The sequence below is a fragment of the Scatophagus argus genome, chromosome 23, assembly GCF_020382885.2.
Source record: "Scatophagus argus isolate fScaArg1 chromosome 23, fScaArg1.pri, whole genome shotgun sequence".
NCBI lineage: Eukaryota > Metazoa > Chordata > Actinopteri > Scatophagidae > Scatophagus > Scatophagus argus.
The window spans coordinates 12,911,554-12,934,374 of record NC_058515.1 but is presented as its reverse complement, the minus strand read 5'-3'; the positions used below and the strand labels follow the sequence as shown (position 1 = coordinate 12,934,374).

Below are 22,821 nucleotides of genomic sequence, written 5' to 3'. Positions count from 1 at the left end.
TCACCTTCAAAAATGCAAAAACGCCGTCCTTACACACACAGCGCAAAACACTAAATCACACATTCAGTCCTCGGAGTTTTGAGTTTCATTGTCTTTCCTCTTTATGTTTTATGTATCGCTGCAGCCTCTGGTATTTTAGTTGACTGATGTCTCCAGCGTTTGGTACTTGCATAAAAACTGGAGAACAGAACAAGGTAAAGTGAAGCACTGAACAGAAGAAAACGTAGAAAGTGAGGATTTATTCGCTGTCATTATCTGACCGAATCAGACTCCAGACTACTGTATACATCTTTAGCAATAAAATATATTCAATAATATTAAAGTTTGTTCTCATTCTGCAGCTTTTCAAATTGCTGACATGTACATGGTTACGTATCTTGCTGAGGTGAGCACTGCAGACTCTGAAAACTGAACTAAAACAAATGCTAAAAGAAAGAAAAGCGAACCTTCAAGGGTGCTTTAACAGAGGAAGACAGGAAGCGGATTCTCCGCCAAGAGCTCTAAAGCAAAAGGCTCCTGCTCGGCTTGGGTGAACCTGATCTCAGGAGTTAATCAATTTGATTTATCAGGTATCTGCTATTCATTTGTGCCTCCAGGGAGCAGGCTGTGAAAGCTGATCATAACCATTGATCGATCTGATCTTTTGTAGCAGCAGAGCTGGCCAGCAGCCAGAGCAGGAAGAAAAAGAATCAAATTCGAGCCAAAAGGCTTGATTTATCTGTCAGATTCGTTTGTTGCTCACTTAGTAATACACTCGTGGCTTAGCGGTTTGAGTATCTGAAACCATGACTGAAGATCTGACTGACTTCTGCACCTGAACCGAGCAGCCAACCATCTGTCTGGGTTTGACTGGTCTGCTTGTGTTTATGTCTGCTTGTACAAAATGACAGGGGGCATCACTTTATATATTTCTTAAACATGACAAGAAGACGTCAGAGAGGGAAAAGCAGAGCAGGTGAGACACTGTTTATGCACCAGTACACCTTCTCTGTCAGTGTCTTCGCCCATCTGTCTCTCAGCTCTCCCAGCTGTCGGCCTTCAGCGCATCACACTTGGCATTCATCTGGTTTTCTCTGTCTGTCTTTTGTACGCTTTCTGCTATTGTTTCCAACACGCTTTTTTCATCTCGTACGTGCCTCCGTATTCATTTTACTGCCATTTCTCTACGTTTTAAATCCCGAGTTCGAGCGAGTCGGAGCTGAACTTCTGCTGTTCCCTGAGCCACCCCCCTGGGAAAGGCGACTCTCGTCTTTCTAAGTTTGCTCTGCAAAGTCAGACTTCTGATCTCAAAATGGCCCACATGTTCAAGTGAAGGTGAAATAAGTAGGAGGCTTTACAGGATTTCTGGTTGGCATTTTAAGTATCAAGCGAGCGCAGACCATTGCAACCTTGCCCTTCTGGCGAGAATCTCAGATGTTGGAGTTTCACTTATCATGCATGATGCATGACTGCTCTGCTACCTGTGATGTCTTATACATTACTGCCACATGCCGCCATGACTTATTTATAATGTCACTGGCTTATGGATGTTGTGTTTGCTGTCAGGGATAATATATTTTCTTTCTCAGGGACAATAATGAGCCGTTCTATTATTATTTTCTCCTCTCTAAGCTTTATGTGCTGGTGGTCAAAGCCAACACATTTTTCTGTGTTTGCTTGTCTTGCTAAATGTAAGGCAGGATTCTGTCCACTGCTGACCACACAATGTAAGGACTTCTGCACCGTGTAGGAGGGGAAAAGACATTTTTGTTTGTTTTGCTGAGAGAACGATAACTTTGTTTTCTGTTATTGTGCTACTGAATTAATCCGCCATGGGCAGTTTCTGTTTTTGTTTTGCTGTTTTTGCCCTTGTCAGTGAGAGCGTTAAGTTTTGACAAAAACCCTGAGGAAAGAAATCGTTTTGTCATGTTTAGTGCGTCGGCACTGGTTTTAAAGATTAGGCAGGTGATTTTTCTTACTGTCACCGAATCGAAACGCCAAACCCACTCAATCCCAAGCTCATTCATTCTTACTACATGAAAATCTTTACATATGAGCCACAAAAAATGTACAGCTCATTCATTTTCCTGAACAGCTGGGCACAATAGGTTTATGTTACACAAACAGTAGTAAATAGTGCATTCACTGCGGATTATTTTCAGCTGCAGTTTTGGCGAGTTCTTACCGCAGCACAACGTGTCTTCCAGTGTTTGGATTGTTTTTATATATGTGTTTGAGACAAATATGGTCTGTGGCAAAGAGATCCACATCAGGCTTTGGATCCACAGACTTTCAATTTAATCAATTCAAAATTTGAATTTGTTTTAAGGGAGACGTACAAGAGACAAATAAGGCAAAATCTGACTATAAAAGAGGCTCTCAGAGGGAAGCAGCAGGGGAGAAATGCTGCACTTCCTGGCATCAGACAGTTTACTTATTCACATCATATTGTAGCATAGAGGTGAGGGGGTTATTTGTGGAAGTCAGGCAAGAAAAAAAACCCACGCTGTGTTCTTTCAAAACACGAATCTCCAAAGAAGAGTCGAGAAGAGAGGAGAGAGAGAGATGAAGGGGGAAGACAGCGAGAGGGGAGGCTAGAAACACATTACAGAAGTCAGTGAGCAGCTCGGTAAGACTTGTTTTACTAAACAGGGAAAAGTACTTACATAACTAGCATAGAACATTCCATTCTGCATCGGGACGCAACAAGGAAAAAAGACAGAAGACAGACAGGGAGAAAGACAGAGAGGGAAGGAGAGATGGACAGAAAGAGACAAAGATGACAGGAAGTGAATCACAAAACACAGGAGGGGGTAAAGGATGAGAGAAAAGCGACAACATGAAGGTGAATCCAAGAAAATGAGGAGATGATGAAAGAGGGGAGCAAAAAGAGACCAAGAAAAGGTAGAAGAGGGAGAGAAAAGGGTGGAAAAGTGAGAGAGGGAGAGGAGCACACAGAGAAAGAGGACAGAGGAGGTGAGAAGGAAAGGAGGTGAGGAGAAACGTGAGACAAAGCAAAACAAAGGGAAAAAACAAAAAAGAAAGCGTGATAGTTAAAAAAAATATACAATATGAGCAGAGATGAAGTACCAACGGCAACAAGTAAAGGAAATAAAAACAGAGGGGGGGAAAAAAGGGTCAAAACACGACCGGGCAGATGTCAAAGACAGTGTGGCGAAAAACAGGACGAGCAGATGACAACGCAAAACAAGAGACGCGATAAAACAGAACACGAGCGAAGAGGGGAAGGAAGACGAGTGGATGACGGTGCAAAAACAGACGGAAGAAATGCACGAAGAGGACGAGCGGGACAGGAAAGGAGAGGTGACAGCGAGGGAGAGAAAGAAGGAAAGGACCAAGAGGAGAGAGAGAAAAATACAGATATTTGGGCGGGGGAGAGAGAGAGAGGAAGTGGACAGTTAGTGACAGTTTGTCCTCGTCAGCCAGAAAGCGCTGTCCGAAGATCAGGAGGACAATCAGGAGCTGCCAAGATCAGCACACACACACACACACACACACACACACACAGCATGCACAGGCAGCTATATACTGCAGCAAGTCAATACACACACATACACCAATACTTTCATTTATATACAGGACACAACACTGTACAAATCATTCACGTGCACACACAAAAACACACACACGCACACAAGTCCAGCGTTGCAACAATTTTAAGATTAGTCAGCAATGTGTCTTCAAGTTTCATTCTTTCAAGATTCACGCGTATTACTCACAAACTAATTTCGCCTCTGAAGCTGTCACAAAAAACAGCCTGCTCTGTGCAGCTACACTGAGTTTTCACTGTTAAAGGAATAGTTCAACATTTTGGGACATGTGCACAAAGCATTCGCTTTCTAGTGGACATGAGTTAGATGATGGCAGTCTCAGGTCAGGTAGGTAGTTCAGGTATTCTGTCACCCTTTAAAAGAGCCAAACTAGCTAGTTGTCTCATCTTCATGCCAAACTAGAATAACCAACTGCTGACTGAAACAAAAAATGAATCCAGCATAAAATCCATTTTAAGAAAAAAATTAATCATTGATGTTTCATGCTTTAGTTTTGGTACAGAAACATGAAATAAAACCTAATATGTTAATTTGTGAGCTTTACAGACGCTGGTAGGTGGACTCTGTTACTTTTGTACAAAGCCAGGCTAAACGTTCCCCTGCTTCAACTCTTTGTGCTAAGCTAAGCTAACCAGCTGCTGGCTGGTGGATTACATTTGGACAGACTTGAGAGTCCATCTTCTTATCCAACTCTTATCAAGAAAGCGAAAAAGCATACTTCCCAAAATTAGGAACTATTTTTATCTCACTTTTGTAGTTTTGGTCACTATTCCTCAGCAGCAACTTTGCTCTAAATCATGAATACATTGGTCTCCTCACCACGTGTTGTACAGGCATGGGCTGTGGGGCCATTGGAGCTGGGCTCCACTGGGTGGTCGACATGGTCTTGTTCTGCCAGTTCTGGCCTCCCGTCAGCTTCTTCTCTCCAGGCTGGCTCCAATGCATCTCTGGCCTGGAGAGGGACGAGAAGGGCAACGAAACAAGCACACTATCAGGGATTTTTTTATTTTTCTACAGCAGAAACAAGAATGTGAACCTTGTCACGAACGTGAGCAGTTAGACGTAATTGAATACTCGATAATAGATCTGATTTTAATTGTGTGTTAGCAGACTGGCAATGGGAGAATTAATGCACGTCAGGGAAGTGTATATTTTTAGCCATTGGATAATTCCAAAATAAAAGGTATCATCACAACTCAAGACACTTACTTCTTGGCTGGGGTCCCACCAAACTGCAGATCTGAGGAGAGACACAACCACACAGAAACAAAACAGTCATGAAAAACAAGTAGGATTGTGCAATGACTAACTGTTCGTTGTTAAAAAACAAATAAAAAAACAGGTGAGAGAGGGGAAGATGGAAAAATGTTGCCATGTAAGAAAGCTGAGTAAGCTTTTAGTATTGTCTACAGCTTTGTGAAACAGTGCATCGAATTGAATCCATACACTTCATCATACTGGGAAATTTGGTCTTAATGTGTGTTTGCATATATTCAAGACCAGCCATTTCATGTTAAATTATGTAAACATTCAATCTGTAAAACACAAATTTTTCCTCTCCAACACGTGCACATGTATTTGGAAACTCACTGCCTACGAGGTTGGCCAGAGAGGAGTCGAGGTCGCTGGCTAGCAGCTTTCCTCCAGGGTGAATGGCCATTTGAGGAGGAGGAGGAGGTGCAGTGTGCGCAGGAATTGTAGGCTTCAACAGGTCACCTAGAGTGTCAAAACCTGAAGGAGAAATAAACTTGTACATGTAAATGAGCTGAAAGAGATATAAATTCATAAAACAGGCTGGTAACAACATCATTCAGAAAGAAATTAAGACACAGGGGTTAGTACACCATAAGGACAGAGAGGAATGACAATTAAGTACAAACACATACGAGGAAAATGACAATAGTTGACCATTTGCTCAAAATGTTGCTCGAACGTGTCTGCTCAGCTTTTTGGTTCATGGTTAACTTTAATGCCGATGCAAGTGGTTTCACTTGCTTTTGTTGTATGTTGTTCACGAGCGAAATTCACAAGTGAAACTGAATCTGCAGATCTTCAGTTCTGTCAGAAAATGATAAGAAAGATTCAATTTGTCTTTTCACATATTTTGATCATTGGAGTGTCCTGTTCCTTCATGGTTTTGAGTAAAACGGAAAGAAACTGAAGCTTTCCAGTAATAAAGCCATGCAAGTACAGAGGACAACTCACAAATTCAGAAAGGCTCAGGACTGGAAATCAATCCCTTCCCAATTCCTTCATAAGGACAAACCGCTGAGGTGGCCTCGAGATCCCAAATCCTGCCCCAAATCTAAGTAACCTTCTTCAGAGAAGGAGATTACTTTGATTTGAGGCAAAAGTTTGTTTGGTTTTTTTTTTGGTTTGGTTTTTTGGGAGTTTATTTTTCACATTGTTTTTTATTTTTATTTTTATTTCATTGTGTTGTTATCATCACTGTGTGTAATGCTGCACTGTAATTTCCCAGGTTGGGATCATTAAAGTATATCTATCTATCTATATTTTGTTTTTTTAAAAAACCTGCAATAGATGTAAAAAGTTATCTGTCCATCTAGGTATGCTCCTGAACCAGTAAGTTTATGGAAGCATTTTAAGGTCCATGGTTCATGGTTAGAAGAACAGTGGGAAGTAACCGGAGCACCCGGAGTAAACCCTACAGTCAAGTCATAATGGCTCAGGACTGGAAATGAGGACACGATGTTGAGGACACCTCAACATCGTGTCCTCATGACTAGAAGGACACACTGTTGAGGTGTCCTGAAGATCTCAAGTCCTTCCCCAAATCTGAGTAACCTCCTTCAGACAAGGAGATCACTTCAATTTGGGGCAAAAGTTGTTTTGTTTTTTTTCTATATACCTGACATGGACAGAAATTTATCTGTCCATGTCAGGTATTCTCCTGAACCAGTCAGCTTATGGAAGCATTTTAAGGTCCATGCTTCATGGTTAGAAGATCCGTGGGAAGAAACCGGAGCACCCGGAGTAAACCCTACAGTCAAGTCCTAATGGCTCAGGGCCAGAAAAAAATCAAATTTTCCCCTCCTCAATGAATACTAAATTTAAGCTTGAAGAATAAGAATGTCCATAACATTTCTACGTCTGAAGGGCTTAGATGACTTTGCCCAAACTGGAGAAGAACTTGCAGATAGCACTGGGTTCTTTCGGTGGTGTTGTTAGCCGAGATTTGACAGTAGAGACGATACATTTTTGAATATCGTTGTTCTCTGAATTTAGTGAAAGCAGCACAATATCTGCACTGCCCCACTGCTTACACAGGTCCTTGAAAATAATCTTGTGGAGGTTCTTAAAAGTTTTTGCGGTGATATATAAATCTTCATCTTTAACTTCGGCCCATGTGTTTTTAAAGAGACGATCAATGATGTCATCTTTGTTTGAGGGTATCATTTTGATTTTGTAGATGATCTGCCAAATTATCTTCTCAACGAGTATCCTCACACACATTTTTTTTGTCTTTTCTTTCTGTAGTGTCGCATCCTGTTTGTCAGACGTGACTTCGGTTTTTGAAACAGTCTCTGCAGCAACTGTCGATGGTACAGTGTCCATTATAGCACGTGTCACCCTTTCACAGTGGCTGTCAAGCTGCGTTGTCAACCACCAGTTCATCACTACCATGAAAATCCATACTTTGCTCCATATATCAGTATACATGTTAGCATGTGATTCAGGCATAACCCTTATCCTGTTTGATCTTGTCGTCACTGCTTTTGGGATAATTTGGGGAATCATTCCATCTGTGAAATGATTGTGGAGGAGGTCAGTTAGTTCCTTTGTGAATATCAGCTGTTTACCTCTGCAAATGTTTTGTAACCCCAACATAAGAGAATCCTCATTTTCATTACTTTGCTCGTCACGATCTTCACCTATCTTCTGAATCAGATTCTCGACAGAAAGCACGAGTGACTCGACCGACGGGCTGCTTTCAACGTTTATGTCTGGGCTGAATTTGCTCTTCAACTGTGCCAAAAGGCGAACTATGCACGTTTTCAGAAAGCACCTTGCAAAAAATGCATTTATCCTGCTCCCCAAAGGCAGTTGGTCGCTTTTGTCAGGTTCTGAACTCGGACGTTCAGTGTCTGTCTGCTTCAAACTCTGAATCAGTTCAACAGTTGTCTTACCAATGTCATCTGAAGCTTCATCAATAACCCGAGAGGTTGCAGATTGCAGCTTTGCATATTCAGAGTCTGGCAAATCATCCAAAACGGGATCCATGATTTTACTCAGCTCCTTGCTGAGTATTTCCTGGACAGCTGAAGATGCCACTTTCATAGAGCTGTCCCTTGATGGGACCTTCTCAGTGGCATATGCTTCCACTATCGTAGTCTGTGACTGAATCTCATCATCCGTGTCCACTAGTTTCAGATCTTTCAGCTCAAAGATTTCGTCCGCCCTTTGTCTCTGTGATCGAGAAGAGTACACATTTCTCATTTTTGCCGCAAATTCTTTCAACATCCTGGAGGCATGACTAACCATAGTGTTAAGTCTGCGTGGCGGAGTGATATGCTGACTTGGTTCAGACCCCGAAGTGGAGAGGGCAGACTTGACACTTTCTGCAACCTCCTTATTAATCAAGTCCTGCAGTCTTTTTGTGCTGGTACTGTCAACTTGGTCTGGAACGCCCAGAACTTCAGCAAAACTCTGAGGGAGCACGTCGCCCAGACTGGACTGAACAAACTCCTCAGTTATGGGTGCATTCTGGCTCTTAACAACCGTCAATATGGCTTTGGACACCGATGCTATTAGGTCCAAAAGCAGCTCTGCCAACATCATTTTTGTGGCAGGATCTGGGGTACCTGATTTCAACAGTCTCCACTGTTCCGCGGTCATCCTTTCAAAAAAGGAACTAATCAGCTGGCGAACAGTATCTGCCTCCATTATCCCCTCTGTCTGTTGGTTTTCTGCGTTGGTCTTTTGCTGTAATACGGTCGATTATCTTCTTTGCCTTTTGTGAGTTTTCACGTCCTGGTTTGATAGCTTTAACACTAGCAAATTCAGAATGAAAAATCAGCGTGAACTCGGGGCATTTATAGATTTTCGTCCTTCATACTTGAAAGACATTCCAGATCAAAGGCAATATTCCCTTAGCCCCGCCCCTTCAAAAGATTTCAGAACCTGAGGTCACAGATCAAAGGCAATGTTCCCTTAGCCCCACCCCCTCAAAAGATTTCAGAACGTGAGGTCACAGATCAAAGGCAGTTCTCACTTAAACGCCCAGCGACTGTTGCTAGGAACAGAATGCTTTGTTTTTTTTTCATTTTCATGCTGTCGGCTGATGTTTCAAAATAAACTACCACAAAAAAAAATGTCAAATCTCGTATTTACGCATCTGTTTCAAAGCAGACTCTACTTTGTCAAGGATATCAGGTGACCCAGGTCTGCTGGTTGCTGTCCATTCAGACTGGGCAAATGAACAGTGTAAAGAAAAAAAAAAAGATTGAATTTCTCTGGTTCAAAATTAAGAGTAGGCTTAAATAAACCCTGATAAGAAGAGTGAAATGTCACATTTATCGCAACTGGATCAATAATACATAATGTACGTCCATATATGTTTTGTAAAAACTGTCTAAATGACGGCTTCAAGTGAGTTTCAACTGAGTTCAAATGAGTTGATTGGACTCTGTGAGGTACATTCATCCAACTAATCATTTCAGGCCAAAAGACTAAGTTACAAGAGCTCGACAAGAGCATGTTTATGAGTTCTCAAGTGGTCTGAAAATAAATATAAGATGTTTAATTAGAGTTTAAGTTCAGAGTTTAATTAAATTGAAATTTATTTTACACTGCATATTTTGAGTATAACACCTGTCTGCTTGGATGGTCTATAGATTGGTCTATTTTAGAGCCAGATACCCGACCCCATACCTGCCAGACATACCCCCCTCAATGTGTATCTGACGGAATTTTTCATGACATACAGTAGTAGGCAAACTGTATTGTCAAATCCCAACATTATTATTATTAACATTATACACTATTGGATGGAGTGGGTTTTATTATGGTTTTATTATTCCTAGTATAGTGAAGGTATGACTCTTTACACATACAAACACATATCAACTGTATGTGTTTGCAAGTGTGTTTCTGAGCACACCCATTTCTGTTTCTGTTCCTCATGAAAACATATACAGTAGATACATGTATGTTTCACATATTCAACAGTTTCACTGTTTTGTTGGAGACACAAGCATCCCTATCCCGAAAAGCAACCTCAGGCCTGTCAAATTTAGGATTTCTCCACGTGTAAGCAAATATGGAATTTAAAGATTTAAGAGGGCAGTGTATTTTCTAAAATAACCAAAAAGTAAGTAAAGTAAGTAAAAGTGTAAAGAAAGCATTTTTTGTATGTTTTTATATATAAAAATATCTATATAAATGCTAACAAGCCTACTAGCTACATAAGTCACATTGAATCTTGGTGCTTTTCCAAAAGGAGGCTTAAGTTTTCCAAGGAAGCTAATGTTAGCTTAAATAGACAGCTAGTTACAGGCTGTCATTTCAACCAAGAAAATTAATTTATTGCCAGCTAGAAATGAAAATCCTGCTTTTGTTTACTTCTATGTCAAATCATGCAATCATGAATTCAAAAATTATTTAGAATTTCAGCTGGTAAATAAAGCAATGGTAAACTGCAAAAAAAAATATATCTTGTCCAGATGTAGCAGCAGTAACAAAGGAGGGGTTTAATGAGCACTAACTGAACTGCAGCTGCAAAAATCTGAAAACAAACAAACAAACAGACAAAAAAAAACCCCTGAAGGAAACGCTTTAGGCAAAGAAAATTAAAGAAAGTAAGCCACTGATCTCCAAGTATTTCTATTTAGGCTTTTAACCCTGAACCTAACGAGAACCGACTCCACTTTCAGCCTCATTTTCAAAAAAACTTTTCTTAAAAGGGCCACTCACGCTTAAACCTCGTTAATGAAGCAGCGTTGGGCGGTTTTTGATCTGAGGATATTGCTGAGCTGTACATCCTTAATGTGAATTTCAATCTCACTGCTAGCGTTGCTATTAATTGAGTTTCTCCTGCCCTATTTTTTAGCATTTACCTACATGGACAGAAACTTCTGTTTAAAGAAGATATACTCTACGCAGAATCTACTCTATTTTTTTATTTTTTTTAATAACTGTCATGCTGCAGCCTCATTCTATCAGGGTGTAATCCCTGACTCAGTAGCTTGCAGCACTTGTTCCAGATGATTGATTTATCTGTTCGTGGCTGCCATGTACACACTCTGACTCTGAACAGTGATTAGTTTTTAACATGGACGTGTGTTTGTCTATAACAGCGAGTGTGTGTCCATGGCCGGTAGGCGCAAATGACAGAGTAATTTCCCGTGCTGGTGTGTGTATGTGTGTAAGTGCGTGTGTTAACAACTCCCCATGTCAGCACTCATTCAGCTAATGGCTCAGTATTACTCTGCTGCTGGAGGTGTGAGTGTGTGTGTGTGTGTGTGTGTGTGTGTGTGTGTGTTTGCAGTAGTAAGAAAAGACCAGCAAAAAGAGGGAACCTGAAAGCCAAAAATGAAAGCATAAAGTCATGATAAGCTAGAGATGTTTATAAAATTTTACAAACTGGTGCAAAATTCAATCCCTGCTCCTTGGATGACTGTTTCCTCATTCGATACAGTAACCCTTACAGAGTTTGAAAAATCCACATCTGGCAACAATTAGTAGCAGAAATAAAATGAAGACGGCAACAAAGCCCGAACAAAACACAAGAGCGAGCAATGCAACTGCTTTAAAGTGTGCCTGCAAAACACAGAGAAGGACGTGAAAGACGAAAGAGAGGCAGCTGATGGTCGGGGGAAAAAAACAGGGAGGAATAATATTTAGTTAAGAAGCGTTGTGTAGGTCTGACAGTGGTGCTGACACAAGAGATTCAGAAAACACTTTTCCTGCTAGCTTAGCAGATGAGAGAAAATGAGGAAGAAGAGGAGGAGGAGGAGAATACAGAGACAGAAAAGACACCAAAAGAAGTATAAACCAGAGGAGGAAGATAGTTTTAAGAAAAAGCAACGAGGAAAGTGGAAGAGAACCGCTATCTTCTTAATTCTCTTGCCTCGGATTCCTCTCCAGTTGTCGGCATTTCCATTACATTGTCACTGTGATAAAACACTTTGGCAACGTGGGTGATTTTTTTTGTTTCTTAAACCACCTTGTCAGTATAAAGCCCACAGAATTAAACTGAAACAAGAGGGCAATAGAAGAGAGGCTCAGATAAAAGGGGAGAAGGGATAGAGAGGGAAAAAAAGAAACAAGCTCTCTCAGTAGATCACACACACCACAGGGCAGCAAGAAGACGAAGACGAGAACAGGGGGAAGGAGGGAAGTGGGAGGAGGGGGAGGAGGAGGAGGTGATGAGAACAACACTGAGAGCGCTGTATTGAACCGGGAGGATAATGCTATCAGTGTTAGCTTAGGTGTTTCAGCAGAGGATTTGACAGTCAATGGAGTTTAAGATCAAAAGGAAAAGAAGGAAGCAAATCCATGTCAAGGGTTTAATTCCTAAAAAACTAGGAGGGAGAAATCTGCTACTTACTACTAAATGTGACAGAAATTTAGAAAGGCTGGATTATCTAAAGCTGTTTTCAGACACAGGGTGCGTCACATCGCTGGCTTCATCTACCGGTTCAAAGTCATGGCTTTGTGTCATTCAGACACAAGAAACCCCTACAGTTTTTAGATGTGACAGGATCTTTGACAGCATAACTCTGCACAATATTTGGCACCTGTTGAGCGAGAGGGGGGGAGAGTTGGGACAGAAACTATACCAAAGAAGAAGAGCAGCCTGAGTTATGTCACAGGCTGCAGCAGGGAACAGCTGTCTAACTGTAAATATGCAGTTTACATTGTTAATGTGTCCACTTTACTACAGCGAAATCTCGAAACAACAGGTCGTCCACTTCCAAAAGGAACGCAAAGGCAGACTTTTGACAGCCGATGTAGCTAACTAGAATGTTTAAAATGACTAAAGTCCAATGATTTGGTTACAAAATCGGATTATTTTAGCACAGTGCAGTTTACAATGCTAATGGTAGCACATTTCCCGTTTGAAATTCTTAGTAATTTTTCTAGCTTGCAAAAACATGAGAATAAAGAAACAGCACTGTAGCATCAGTGCAGCTGAGAGCCAGTTAGTCTTGGTATTATAAAAAGGAAAAATATGAGCTCACGTGTTTAATTAATACGCAAACCTTTTAACACTGATTTTACGCATAAGAAATGATAAGGGATTCATTTATCACACTGCTCAGCATCAGCCTTTACGTAAATGTGATGGCATTCAGTTCAGCCTTGTATTGTGTTACAGAAATGTCACTAAGTCTGACGTAGGAAGGTTGCTGTCATAGATTAATCACAAAAACAGTAAGCTCCAACCACTCACATATGAACTCGATATAAAAAGGAGCAACTGTGCCTCAAACTCTCTGTACATGAAAGCACAAATACATTAGATATGAGTTAACAGTGGACAAAAATCCACTTGAAAGAATACAGACTTTGTCAGAGCGAGGAAAAAAGACTTTGAATTTTAAGGAGGAGGAGAGCAGATGGAAAGGAGTTGCCTGGGTGATTCTTGCCTTGTGAAGTGTGATGGGGAGATGATGAGACAAATACAGAGAAAGTGAGAGAGATGAAATAAATGGTGGGAGGGAGGGAGGAGAGGGGAGGGGAAGGGAGGGAGAGACAGAGGAGGTGGGAAAGGTGTGAACAACAACAACAAACAAAACACACGAGCCGAAGTAGACAGATGGGATGGAGCAAAACGACAGACTACGTGCAAACAGATGCACACACAACCACACCAACAAATATAAAGACACACGTGGACATACGCAGACGCATGGGCACACACACAGAAGGAAACATGGACTTTTAGTACAGTAGCTGCACACACACACGCACACACACAGATAGGGATTTCTGTGAGATGCTGCCAGCTGCCCAGATGGTGTATTGCTGGTTGTAGTGGCAGCCAGAATCAGGCTGCACAATGAAGCCATAAGCCTCCAACTGTTACTTGTGAGCAGAGCAGAAGAGATCGGGGCGGGTTAAACACGACCACAGCGAGCCAGAAATCAGCAGAACCCTAACAGAGCGTGCTCTCTGGACTTCATAAACATTTGAAAGAGGAAAAGAAACGGCTTCATCATCAGGCAAATGTTTGAAGAAGTGATGCTGCAGCTACCAACTCTCCTGATAATGATGATGAAGTGGCAGTAACACCCCGTAAAAAGGACTGCTTTCAGCCAGAAAAATGAAAGAAACAGAGTCAGTCTGGAGGATTTTAACGTAGACTTTTTCCCAGATGTGTGATTAGCGATCTAGCTCTGTATCATAATATCGTCAGCAGTTGGAACGACGTGTGCAGCGACCGCTGGTGACCAACAGCTGGCTTATTAATCCTTGCAGGTTTTCAGTGATGCTGATCGATGTCGCAGTGAAAATACAGTCAGCTACATAAAAACAGACAAAATCAGTGACAATGTACCCTGAGGAAAACAGGTCACTCTGGAGTAAAGCGAAGCCTTGGTTTAAGAAAGACTTCTACTGAATCCTGTAGGATAACTCGTCACTGCCAAAAACACTCATTAAAAGGACCAACAATTCAATAGCTGGTCTCTCAATACTTTCAGACAATCGAAGCTGGAACAGTATGTACCGAGCTCTGGGCCCATTAGGTTCAACTGAAGATGTTAATCTACAAAAAGTTTGAGTAATTTTCTAAAACAGCTGGGCGCAACAGCTATTAGCAAACATTACTCCAACAGGAATAAATGGGGTATTGTTGGGTATTAATTTCAGTCATGGATTAATTCACATTCACAGGCTATGACACACATAAAGTTTATCAGGCATTGGCTAAAAAAAAAGAAAAAAAACACAATATATGTTTACAGGATCAATGCATTGCTTTCTTCCTGTCATAGGATTTATTGACAGCAAGGGAAAAAAAAAAACTAATGGAGCCTGACTTATCCTTTAAATTAATTAAAAGTCTACACTGTAACTTCCCCTGAGCTCTTGCAGTCTAAACCTGCACCTTTTTTTGCTGAACTTCTTTCTCTCTTTATGATGAAAACAGTTTTAGATGACCTCTGCAGGGAGTCACTCTTATCTGCCGTGCCTTCTTTGGAGCTGCCGATAACTCGCCGTGCCTTAAAATTATATGCTTTGCAGGATCGTCTTGGGACCCGAAAGGGTTGAGAAGCACCGAGATTGATTGTGTCAGTTGCTGAGAGGTTAAAAGAAAGTAAGCTAATAAGAGGGCTCGGAGCCAAAGTCTCCGACCTGCAACACTTAAGAGCCATCAGTCTAAAGCGGTTACCACAAGAGGCGGGAAACCACAACAAGAGAAGCTGAAGTAGGTGGGAGTTACTGAAGGAAATCAGGATGGGGGATCAGTTAACTTTTGAACTTTTTCCATCAATTTGAAAAGCACTGATGAGTAAAAAAAAAACAAAAAAACAAACTGAATTAAAAGTTAACTGATGTCCCAAGTCTCTGCATTAGATTTACTGTCATTACAGTATGCAATATGTAAGAAGTCAAACAACAGGCAAAGCTACAAACACCCACGCAGCGGCAGGAACAACCACAGAGCTGCTGGAACTAGTCAGAGGGTTAGTTAAATGCTTGCGCTGCCAGCAAAGCCAAAAGGTTTAAGGTTTCAGTCTGGCTCTGTCTGGACAGTCAGACAGAGCGGGCTTTACCGGCTGCAGACTGCGGGCTGTTGTTACTGGGCGTGGCCTTATTCCCAAACACAGCATCGAAATCTACGGTCATGGCTGGGGTGGTCTGCTGCAGAGGCTGGCTCTCCAATCCTGAGGGATGCAGTTAGATATGACCGATTAAAACCCTTCAAACTGCACAGATAACTGCTGGACTATCTAACTGCAGATATATACATCAGACTGTGATCTGGCCCGGATGGAAATCTCTGCTTTGCTCTGGTAAGGATTCCACCATCTCCCGCTAAACTAATCCCATCAGATTAGGAACATGGACATTACAGCCTCCAGCGTACTGCCATTGTTGTTGCTTAGTAACTTGGGTTTCTGTGCAGGCTGTCGGGAATGTCAGGCTTTCAGAGAAGAGCTAAGCCTGTGCACGAGGAAACTCACTGATGCACCTTTTGTCTTCATCCACATCCCCGCTGGGGATTAGGTTTGATGCCTGAGAGAGCCACTGTGAGACTCCAACGAAACAAGAACACACGACAACAAAAGACAGACAGCACAGCACACTGTCTGTTAACAACCTTGATGTGGCCGTTATTGGAAATGTGATCTAGAGCAGATACAACATTTCCAGACTTTACGCTAAGCTAGGCTAACCAGCTACTGGTGGTAGCTTCATACTGAACAGAGTCACAATAATCTTCTCATCTAAAGAACACTCGATCAATGATTCGCTCCCTTACAGCCTTGGACGTACACTGAGGTAAGCATCCTTTGTGTCACTTTTGAGGAAAGAAACACGGGGGGATAGTTATCTGACATCTAAGCTAAGAAGCAGCCCGACTCTGAAGTCTGGCCAACATCTTCATAAATGGATTCAGTTTAATCCTCTGTCATGAAGTCCGTAATACTCCACGCTAACGGAGCTTTCAGATGCATCTCTGTGCTACTTTTCGATTTGAGCTGGGCGGCGGCTGAATCTCAGCTGACGTTTCCTCTGACCGCTCAGAGTGTGAACGCATGGTTACAGGGGTTATTATTACACAACACTGTGCGTGGTTGTGTGTGAAAACACCCGCAGCCAAAACTTGTCGAACTGTCTGTCTGCACGAGACACCGACTGGGATGTGCAACATTAGCTTCTGAGGAAAAGGAGGAAATGGCGCTGGGTGGATGGACGGCTTACAAAAGAAGACAGACGAATGGCGCGACACATGGAGTGAGACGGAGCTCAGACTTAACTTGCTTCGTGCACATCTTTATCTACGCTTCGTGTATGTGTAAACGCAGGTGTGTAGTTGGCGTACCTCCCCAGGCACTGTTGGCGGTGGAGATTGAAGGAGTGCTCTGCACAGCGGGGATGAAGGCCGGCTGAAGATCAAACAGGTCACTGTTCAGGTTGGGCACACTGAGGAGCAAAAGAGTACAGGATGAGAGAGAGAGAGAGATGGAAGGAAAGATGAGAGGAGAAAGAGAGTGAAAAAGTCAGCCAGAGATGAAGAGAAACAAAGAAGTAGACGTATGGTAAGACATGGAGACAGAGCGTTAATATTTAATCAATTGCACATAAATAGCTAAAGTCACCACTAAAAATGTTCATTTGTCACAGATAAAGAATAATCCTCGCTCTCTGAAGGGCCGTAAAAGCTTCCACTGAGCAATAAAACAGTGAGGAGCAGTAAATTCACAGCTTGCAACTGTGTCTGCATGTCGAGGATAAATTCTGTACCGATTCCCAGGAATAAATAGTCTTACTTAGAGACTCCATTACAGCTGGAATCAGTGCGAGGATGTTATGCCATGATTTGTTTTGTTTGGAGAAAGGCATCTAAAACAATTTAAGAGCACGCCGACTCTACACACGGCAGATTCAAAAGCCGAGAGGTTGTAGAGTGATTACAGACGTTGTTTTGCATGCTTTAACCATCTTACTTCAGAGTTCCCCTGCAAGGGAGCTGCGTTAGTTAAGTTACTCCCTATGCAGACCGAGCTGCTACTTCACCTCATTCAACTGTGAATCAGTCACAGGAGACAACGAACGTAACGCTGATTGCAACTGTTCAGCAGAAACACATCTGCTGAAGATGCTGTTTTGTTTTCTTTAGCAGAACAACGTGATTTTGTTTTGGCCGCAGTGGGAACGGATACGCAGCAGACAGTGTTTTAAAAGCGTCGAGACCTTGAATTGGATTAAAAAAGTGAAAACGTAAGTGACTGGGGAGTCAAATATTTGGGCTTCTTCGTGTGAGTGCACCTGTTGGCAGTCAGCGTGGAGGTGAACAGCTCCGCCGTTTGTGTGATGTGGTTGTTGTTGTTGGCGCTGCCTATCGACTGGCTGCTCGGGGAGGCAGAGGGTGGAGTCTGCATGCTGATCTCCTTCAGGCGCTGGTCCTGGAAGACACGCACACACACACAATGCAGAAATTACACAGTGTGGTTAGGAAGACAATGGTTAAACAGTCATTTCCCCAACTGGAAATACAGGAGAAGTTTGTTTCCAGTAAACACAAACCCTGGACAATAACAAACACAGTCTCACATGCATACACACCGAAGATGTGCAGCAAGAAAAACGCTCATAAATATTCTCTCACGGAGGAAACAAACAAGGGTCTTGTGTTAAAAGCCCTTCTGTCTTGTCCGTTTCAAGCATCATGTCTGGTCACGATGAGTAAAAACATGAAGAAAAGAGTTTAAATCTGTGAGCTCTGGTGATATTCAGCCAGTTCTTGGCTTTAGATTTAGGACTGAATACCACCAGGCCAGCATCCAACTGAATTTCCAAAGTCAGTTTATTACTTGGTTTTGGCCGCCAAGGTTGCCTGGTGGTGTGGGATTCAGCATACACAATACAACGACAGACGATTAGTTTAAAGCACTTTACAACTAATTATACTGGTTTCCAGCTCGCCAGCGTTGTTTTGTTGCTAAAAACCTCAGCCTCTCTCAAACAGTATCTGACCCCGTCCTGCTGAGACCCAGGTGCAGCTGAAACGCAGACTGTTGTTCTCTCTGGTGACAGATATACAAACATCAGCAAACCCCAGGAACCTCTCGAGCTACACTGAAATAAAGTCCAGAACAGCTTGATTTCGCATCGTTTCCAGTTGAGTCGAGACACGGGAAGCCTGCAGGTCATCGGTGGCAGAATACTGCTGAAATGTGCACAGCCACTCTCACTCAAACTGCTCTCAGCGAAGAAACCCACCTGCATAACGCAGCAGAACCACCAGGAGCTATTTTTACCTGCTGATCAGAGATCAACACTCCAGTGCTTTGAAGGTCCTCCTACACATTAGCAGGTTAAAAAAATAAATAAATAAAAAAATAAGTAAAAAAATCTTCCAAACTCCTCCAGACTTTCATTTCGTGCATGGATTTGAACATGTCGCTTCAGGGTCAGTTTGATGCATGCTGGTAATGTGACTGTGAACACCTTCCTGTCACTCTGTATCTTAAAATGATGCTCCATAACAACAACCTCCCGTTCTTATATAATACCAGAAGTGACTACATTAAATTTTATTGCTTTATTGACTCATTTTATCAGCCTTGCTGTGCTTATATTCCATCTGCCTATATTTCCCACTGGATCTTATTACTGTTGCCGCTGCCATGACCCGATATCCCCACAGGGATCAGTGCATTTGTGTTATCATGTGGAAACGCGCGCTGTAACCCGACAGCAGTTTTCTTTATCAGAATATGTGCTGTTCGGTAGACAAAGGAAGCAATTTAGAATGAAGGCGCAGACTGGGAACGCAGCCTCTCACAGCGGTTTTCTCAGTTTTTGTTTGCATACTGTCACTCATTTACACAACCTCGTCCACCTTTGAGGGGATTTGGACTTTGGGCAGATTAATAAACAGAATCTCCTGCTGTACCAGCCTCAGCCAGGTCGAGTCCTCTTCATTCTTATTCCGACAGTGTAGCGAGGAGCAAATGAGAACTGCTGTTATTGTTTGGGCTGAGGCCCCAGCTGGACGGTAGCTGAGTGTGTAAGTGTTTTTGTATGATGTGTTCGGGCCATATGGACACCAGAGCGCGCAGACAGCTGGACTACAGCGTTTGGACGACCCCTGCTCGCCCTCCTCATCCCCACCGGCTCTCTCACTCCGTTTCCTAGTCTGTCATGTTCTCACTCACTTTATCTTCGCCCCCCCCCCCCCTTTCTAAATAAACCCAAAGGTAATCAGCGGACCTCGGCAGAAACGGGGCAACCAAGGGCACAAAGTAAACAGCGCGCTAAAATCCAATCAACCGCGCACACAAACAAACACGGCAGGACACACTGGCAGCGTGCACAGCTCCTAATCTGCCAGGATATACACATGCTTCATATACTCACCCAGATCCACAAGGCTCACACTGGCAACACCCCTGGACACACACTGTATCATCTCTGCCAGGGTTTAAACATGCTTACCGTGCGCACACACACACGAGCCGCCGTCCACCGCTTTTGTAGCTTCACTGCTCTTACTCAATTACAGCTGGCTGTAAGGCAGGACTCCCAGGGCTGAAGCAAGAAATGTCAACACATTTTACACTTGACTTTTCTACTGCTCGGCTCGCCACTGAGACTCTTGGCCTTTATCCTCAGCAAAGTTGCTGGGCAATCTATCAGGGGTCTTCAGCAACACCAACATCTGATTTTTGCAGCGCAGCAAAGCGAAGCTCTGGACATTTGCACCGTACAGTTTGGGCCGTTTGCTCAGGGCTCAAGTGTTGTGCAGTTGCTGCGGATTTGCGGTTTATTGTGCCTCTGCTCGCACAATCACAGCATGGTCTTAGTTCAGGTTCAATGGGTGCCGCTACACTCAGCATTATGAGCTCATTTTTGTGATGTGATCCTTCAATACAAACAGTGACAGCTTCTGTGTCTCACACTGTCGTTTTTACTTGGTTTAGTTATACAAGTTCAGGAAAGGTTTTAGTTTCTTAGATGTGACTGCGGTACGCCTGAAGTTTGTTGCCTTAAGTTCCCAGTAACGTGACTTAACAATGTAAAAATACACCAAAATGACAAGAAACAACCTCCAATTATGTGCAAAGGGACAGTTCTTATTTTTGTATTCGATAATTATTCATACAGTCAATAAAATGTAGGTTTTTGTGTGTAGCGCAAAGGGCTAAAAACTCATTATTTCCTCATACAATCCTGTTTGTATGATGATGAATGAAACTGAACCTTCTGAACTGAATCCTCATATTCAGACTCGGAAATAAGCCCTGCTCAGTAATCTGCATAATCATGCGACTGATCACTCACACACTAAGGTACGCACATGCAGGTCACATGTCAACACCAGCCGTATGTGGCACCTCAATCAAAAGTGCATCCATCACAAATCCTGCATGACTTCTGTAGCAGCTGAGAGCAGCTCGAGTCAGAGAACGAGGCTGACGGCAGTAACTACTAGACCTGCGGCCGCTTGCATTTCTGCTGCCTCGGCACTCAGTCTGACCCCCCTGATTCAGAGGTGATTTGGTTTAAAAGCACAAAATCTGTCACCTTAAGAGCCTGCAGTCTGGCCTGTTCTTCCTCCAAGGCCTGCTGCTTCTCCTTTTCGTCCATGCGGCTGAAGGACATGCCGGTGGAGGAGAGAGATGAGACGGCGCTGGACAGGGTGGACGCTCTGCAAGACCACAGACAAATTGAAATATTTCTTTTGTTTTTTCCTTCCTCACAGGTCTGGAGGGGTGTCAAATATTTCAGGAAAACTTGATGTAACTGGCAGGCAAACTGAGATGTCAACCTGGTGTCTGCATTCAATTCCTTGGTCTTCTTGCCCTCCAGAGAGGCCAGATGCTGCTCCAAAGCCTCCAGGAGGCTGCTGGGGGCCTGGGAGTGTGTGAGAAAAGAGAAAGAAATTTAGTAATCAAATCAATTTTTTGAGAAAAAACCTTTCTCACTTTCTGTCTCTCTCATATGCACAAGAAAGACCCACACACACACACACACACACACACAGCACTCATAGTTAGCTGGTCTCGCAGGAAGGTAACAGAGTGCATCAGGCTCCAAGAATAGCCATGGCAACATGCAGCAAACTCTCACACTGTTAGCAGGAGACTCAAAGGAGCGAGAGAACAAAGGAGGAGGCAGAAAAACAAAGAGCGAAGGAAAAAGGTGGAGAGGTCGCGCCACTTCTTCTCCTGACTTCACATGAGCAGAGGGCGATAATTTCTTTTCCCATTCAGATTGCCTTAGCTGTTTTGCCTCTTTGTCTTGCTTATCTTGCAGTGTCCCTGGCACCATGAGGTCCTGTCATACTCGCACAAAGAGCGCCGGGATAAACTCTGCGCCTTGTCACTGTGTCTCTGCTCTAGCTTAACCAGGTCTTCACACATGCGTGGGGATTGAGATCAAATTCTCATCTTTTTTCCCCCTACGAGTGAGGCCAAGAGACTCTAAAAATTCTCTTTGTTGTAAGATGACACACGGCAGCTGTGTTAAATTTGAGCTCAAGCGCTGTGGAGGACAAGTCAGCGAGCAGCTTACTTGGGGATTGTTGCTACGCTACAAGAGAAAACACAACTCAGCTGCAAATTCAAGTTCAGCTCCAATTGTTCGCATTGCACGACACGATGTCTTCAGTGCTCATTAGGTGCCTCATTAACGCTCAAAAAAACCACAAGCAACACGTGGGCAAAAGTGAGAAAGTTAGCTGCATTATTAAGCGGATGATCAGCTGTCTTTTGGCTGAACAGAGAGGGGAGGAAATTCTTCCACTGAGAAAATATGACAACGTCATGTCTGTCTCTCCATCCACAAGAATGCAAAGTGTGCTGCAGACATGTAGGCAAACACACACACACACACACACACTGGGGAGGATTTTGGCATCTGAGCCCTTTTGCGGCTGGGCTAGACGGCGGGTTCTTGCCAGTCTGTTGCCTGGTTGTTAAAGAAACAGCGACTCATGCGAGAGAAAGGGACCGTCTTTAACTGTCAGCGGGTCTGAAAAGGTGAAAAGAAGACGCTGTGTATGCCCGGTCAATATTGACTCTGACACACACTTGGCGCCTCCCCATCTCTCGACTGTCCTCCTACTGTGAGTGTGCCTCGCTTTCATCTAAAGGCGTTCAGCAATCACGCAAACTTTGGAAAGCGGCGAGATGTGGCAAAACAGTCATCACCGACAAAAATAAGAAAAGAGAGAATCCCTCATTTGTCCTTTCTCGTGATTCCTTTTTTTTGTTGTTGTTTTGCAGTCATTACATGGCAATGCTCAGGTTATTCACTACTGAAGCACCTCCGCCATGCATACTGAAGCAATGATGTTGTGCATGACAAATGTGAAATGAACAACATCTAAGGAGGAGGGTGGAATTTGAATGAGCGAGTCGAAACCCGGCGCAGGGATTCTTTCATGCAGATGAAGACTGAGGGGTGAAGCCTCATTTTCTATTCATGAGGTTTCATGGCCTTTTGCTTGTCGTGCCAGAGCTCTGTGTGTGTGTGTGTGTGTGTGTGAGAGCCACAAGCAATCCACCTGGGGCTAACACACACACACACACACACACATACTGTACTGAGTCAACACCATATAGCT

The 22,821-nt window shown here is 43.1% G+C and overlaps 2 protein-coding genes across 3 annotated transcripts in view; both read right to left on the bottom strand.

Annotated features, from left to right (window-relative positions):
• si:ch211-200p22.4 (phosphatidylinositol-binding clathrin assembly protein) overlaps positions 1-22,821 on the bottom strand; it is a 63,100-nt gene that overhangs the window by 2,950 nt on the left and 37,329 nt on the right. The window contains exons 9-16 of one of the 2 annotated variants that reach the window (XM_046380400.1): positions 21,022-21,107; positions 20,778-20,901; positions 17,517-17,653; positions 16,570-16,670; positions 15,296-15,406; positions 5,142-5,282; positions 4,761-4,791; positions 4,371-4,503 (exon numbers count right to left, since the gene is read on the bottom strand). In XM_046380400.1, the coding sequence (XP_046236356.1) occupies positions 4,371-4,503; positions 4,761-4,791; positions 5,142-5,282; positions 15,296-15,406; positions 16,570-16,670; positions 17,517-17,653; positions 20,778-20,901; positions 21,022-21,107 (864 nt within the window). The remainder of the gene's footprint in view (positions 1-4,370; positions 4,504-4,760; positions 4,792-5,141; positions 5,283-15,295; positions 15,407-16,569; positions 16,671-17,516; positions 17,654-20,777; positions 20,902-21,021; positions 21,108-22,821) is intronic. The other variant, XM_046380401.1, reaches the window with a different exon arrangement.
• On the bottom strand, positions 6,361-9,926 carry LOC124054420. Its single transcript, XM_046380399.1, has 2 exons — positions 9,012-9,926; positions 6,361-8,318 (listed from the first exon to the last, which is right to left on the bottom strand). Exons 1-2 carry the CDS (start codon positions 9,267-9,269, stop codon positions 6,672-6,674), a joined length of 1,905 nt encoding a protein of 634 aa, XP_046236355.1. The 5' UTR covers positions 9,270-9,926; the 3' UTR covers positions 6,361-6,671.

Bases quoted from the DNA above. Each gene is read 5' to 3' on its own strand.
- LOC124054420 (XM_046380399.1), bottom strand. From the start codon at position 9,269: ATGCTCTTGTCGAGCTCTTGTAACTTAGTCTTTTGGCCTGAAATGATT. The intron at 8,319-9,011 runs TTTTTTTTTCTT...TTGGACCTAATA, and splicing joins AACCAGAGAAATTCAATCTT to GCATCGGTGTCCAAAGCCAT.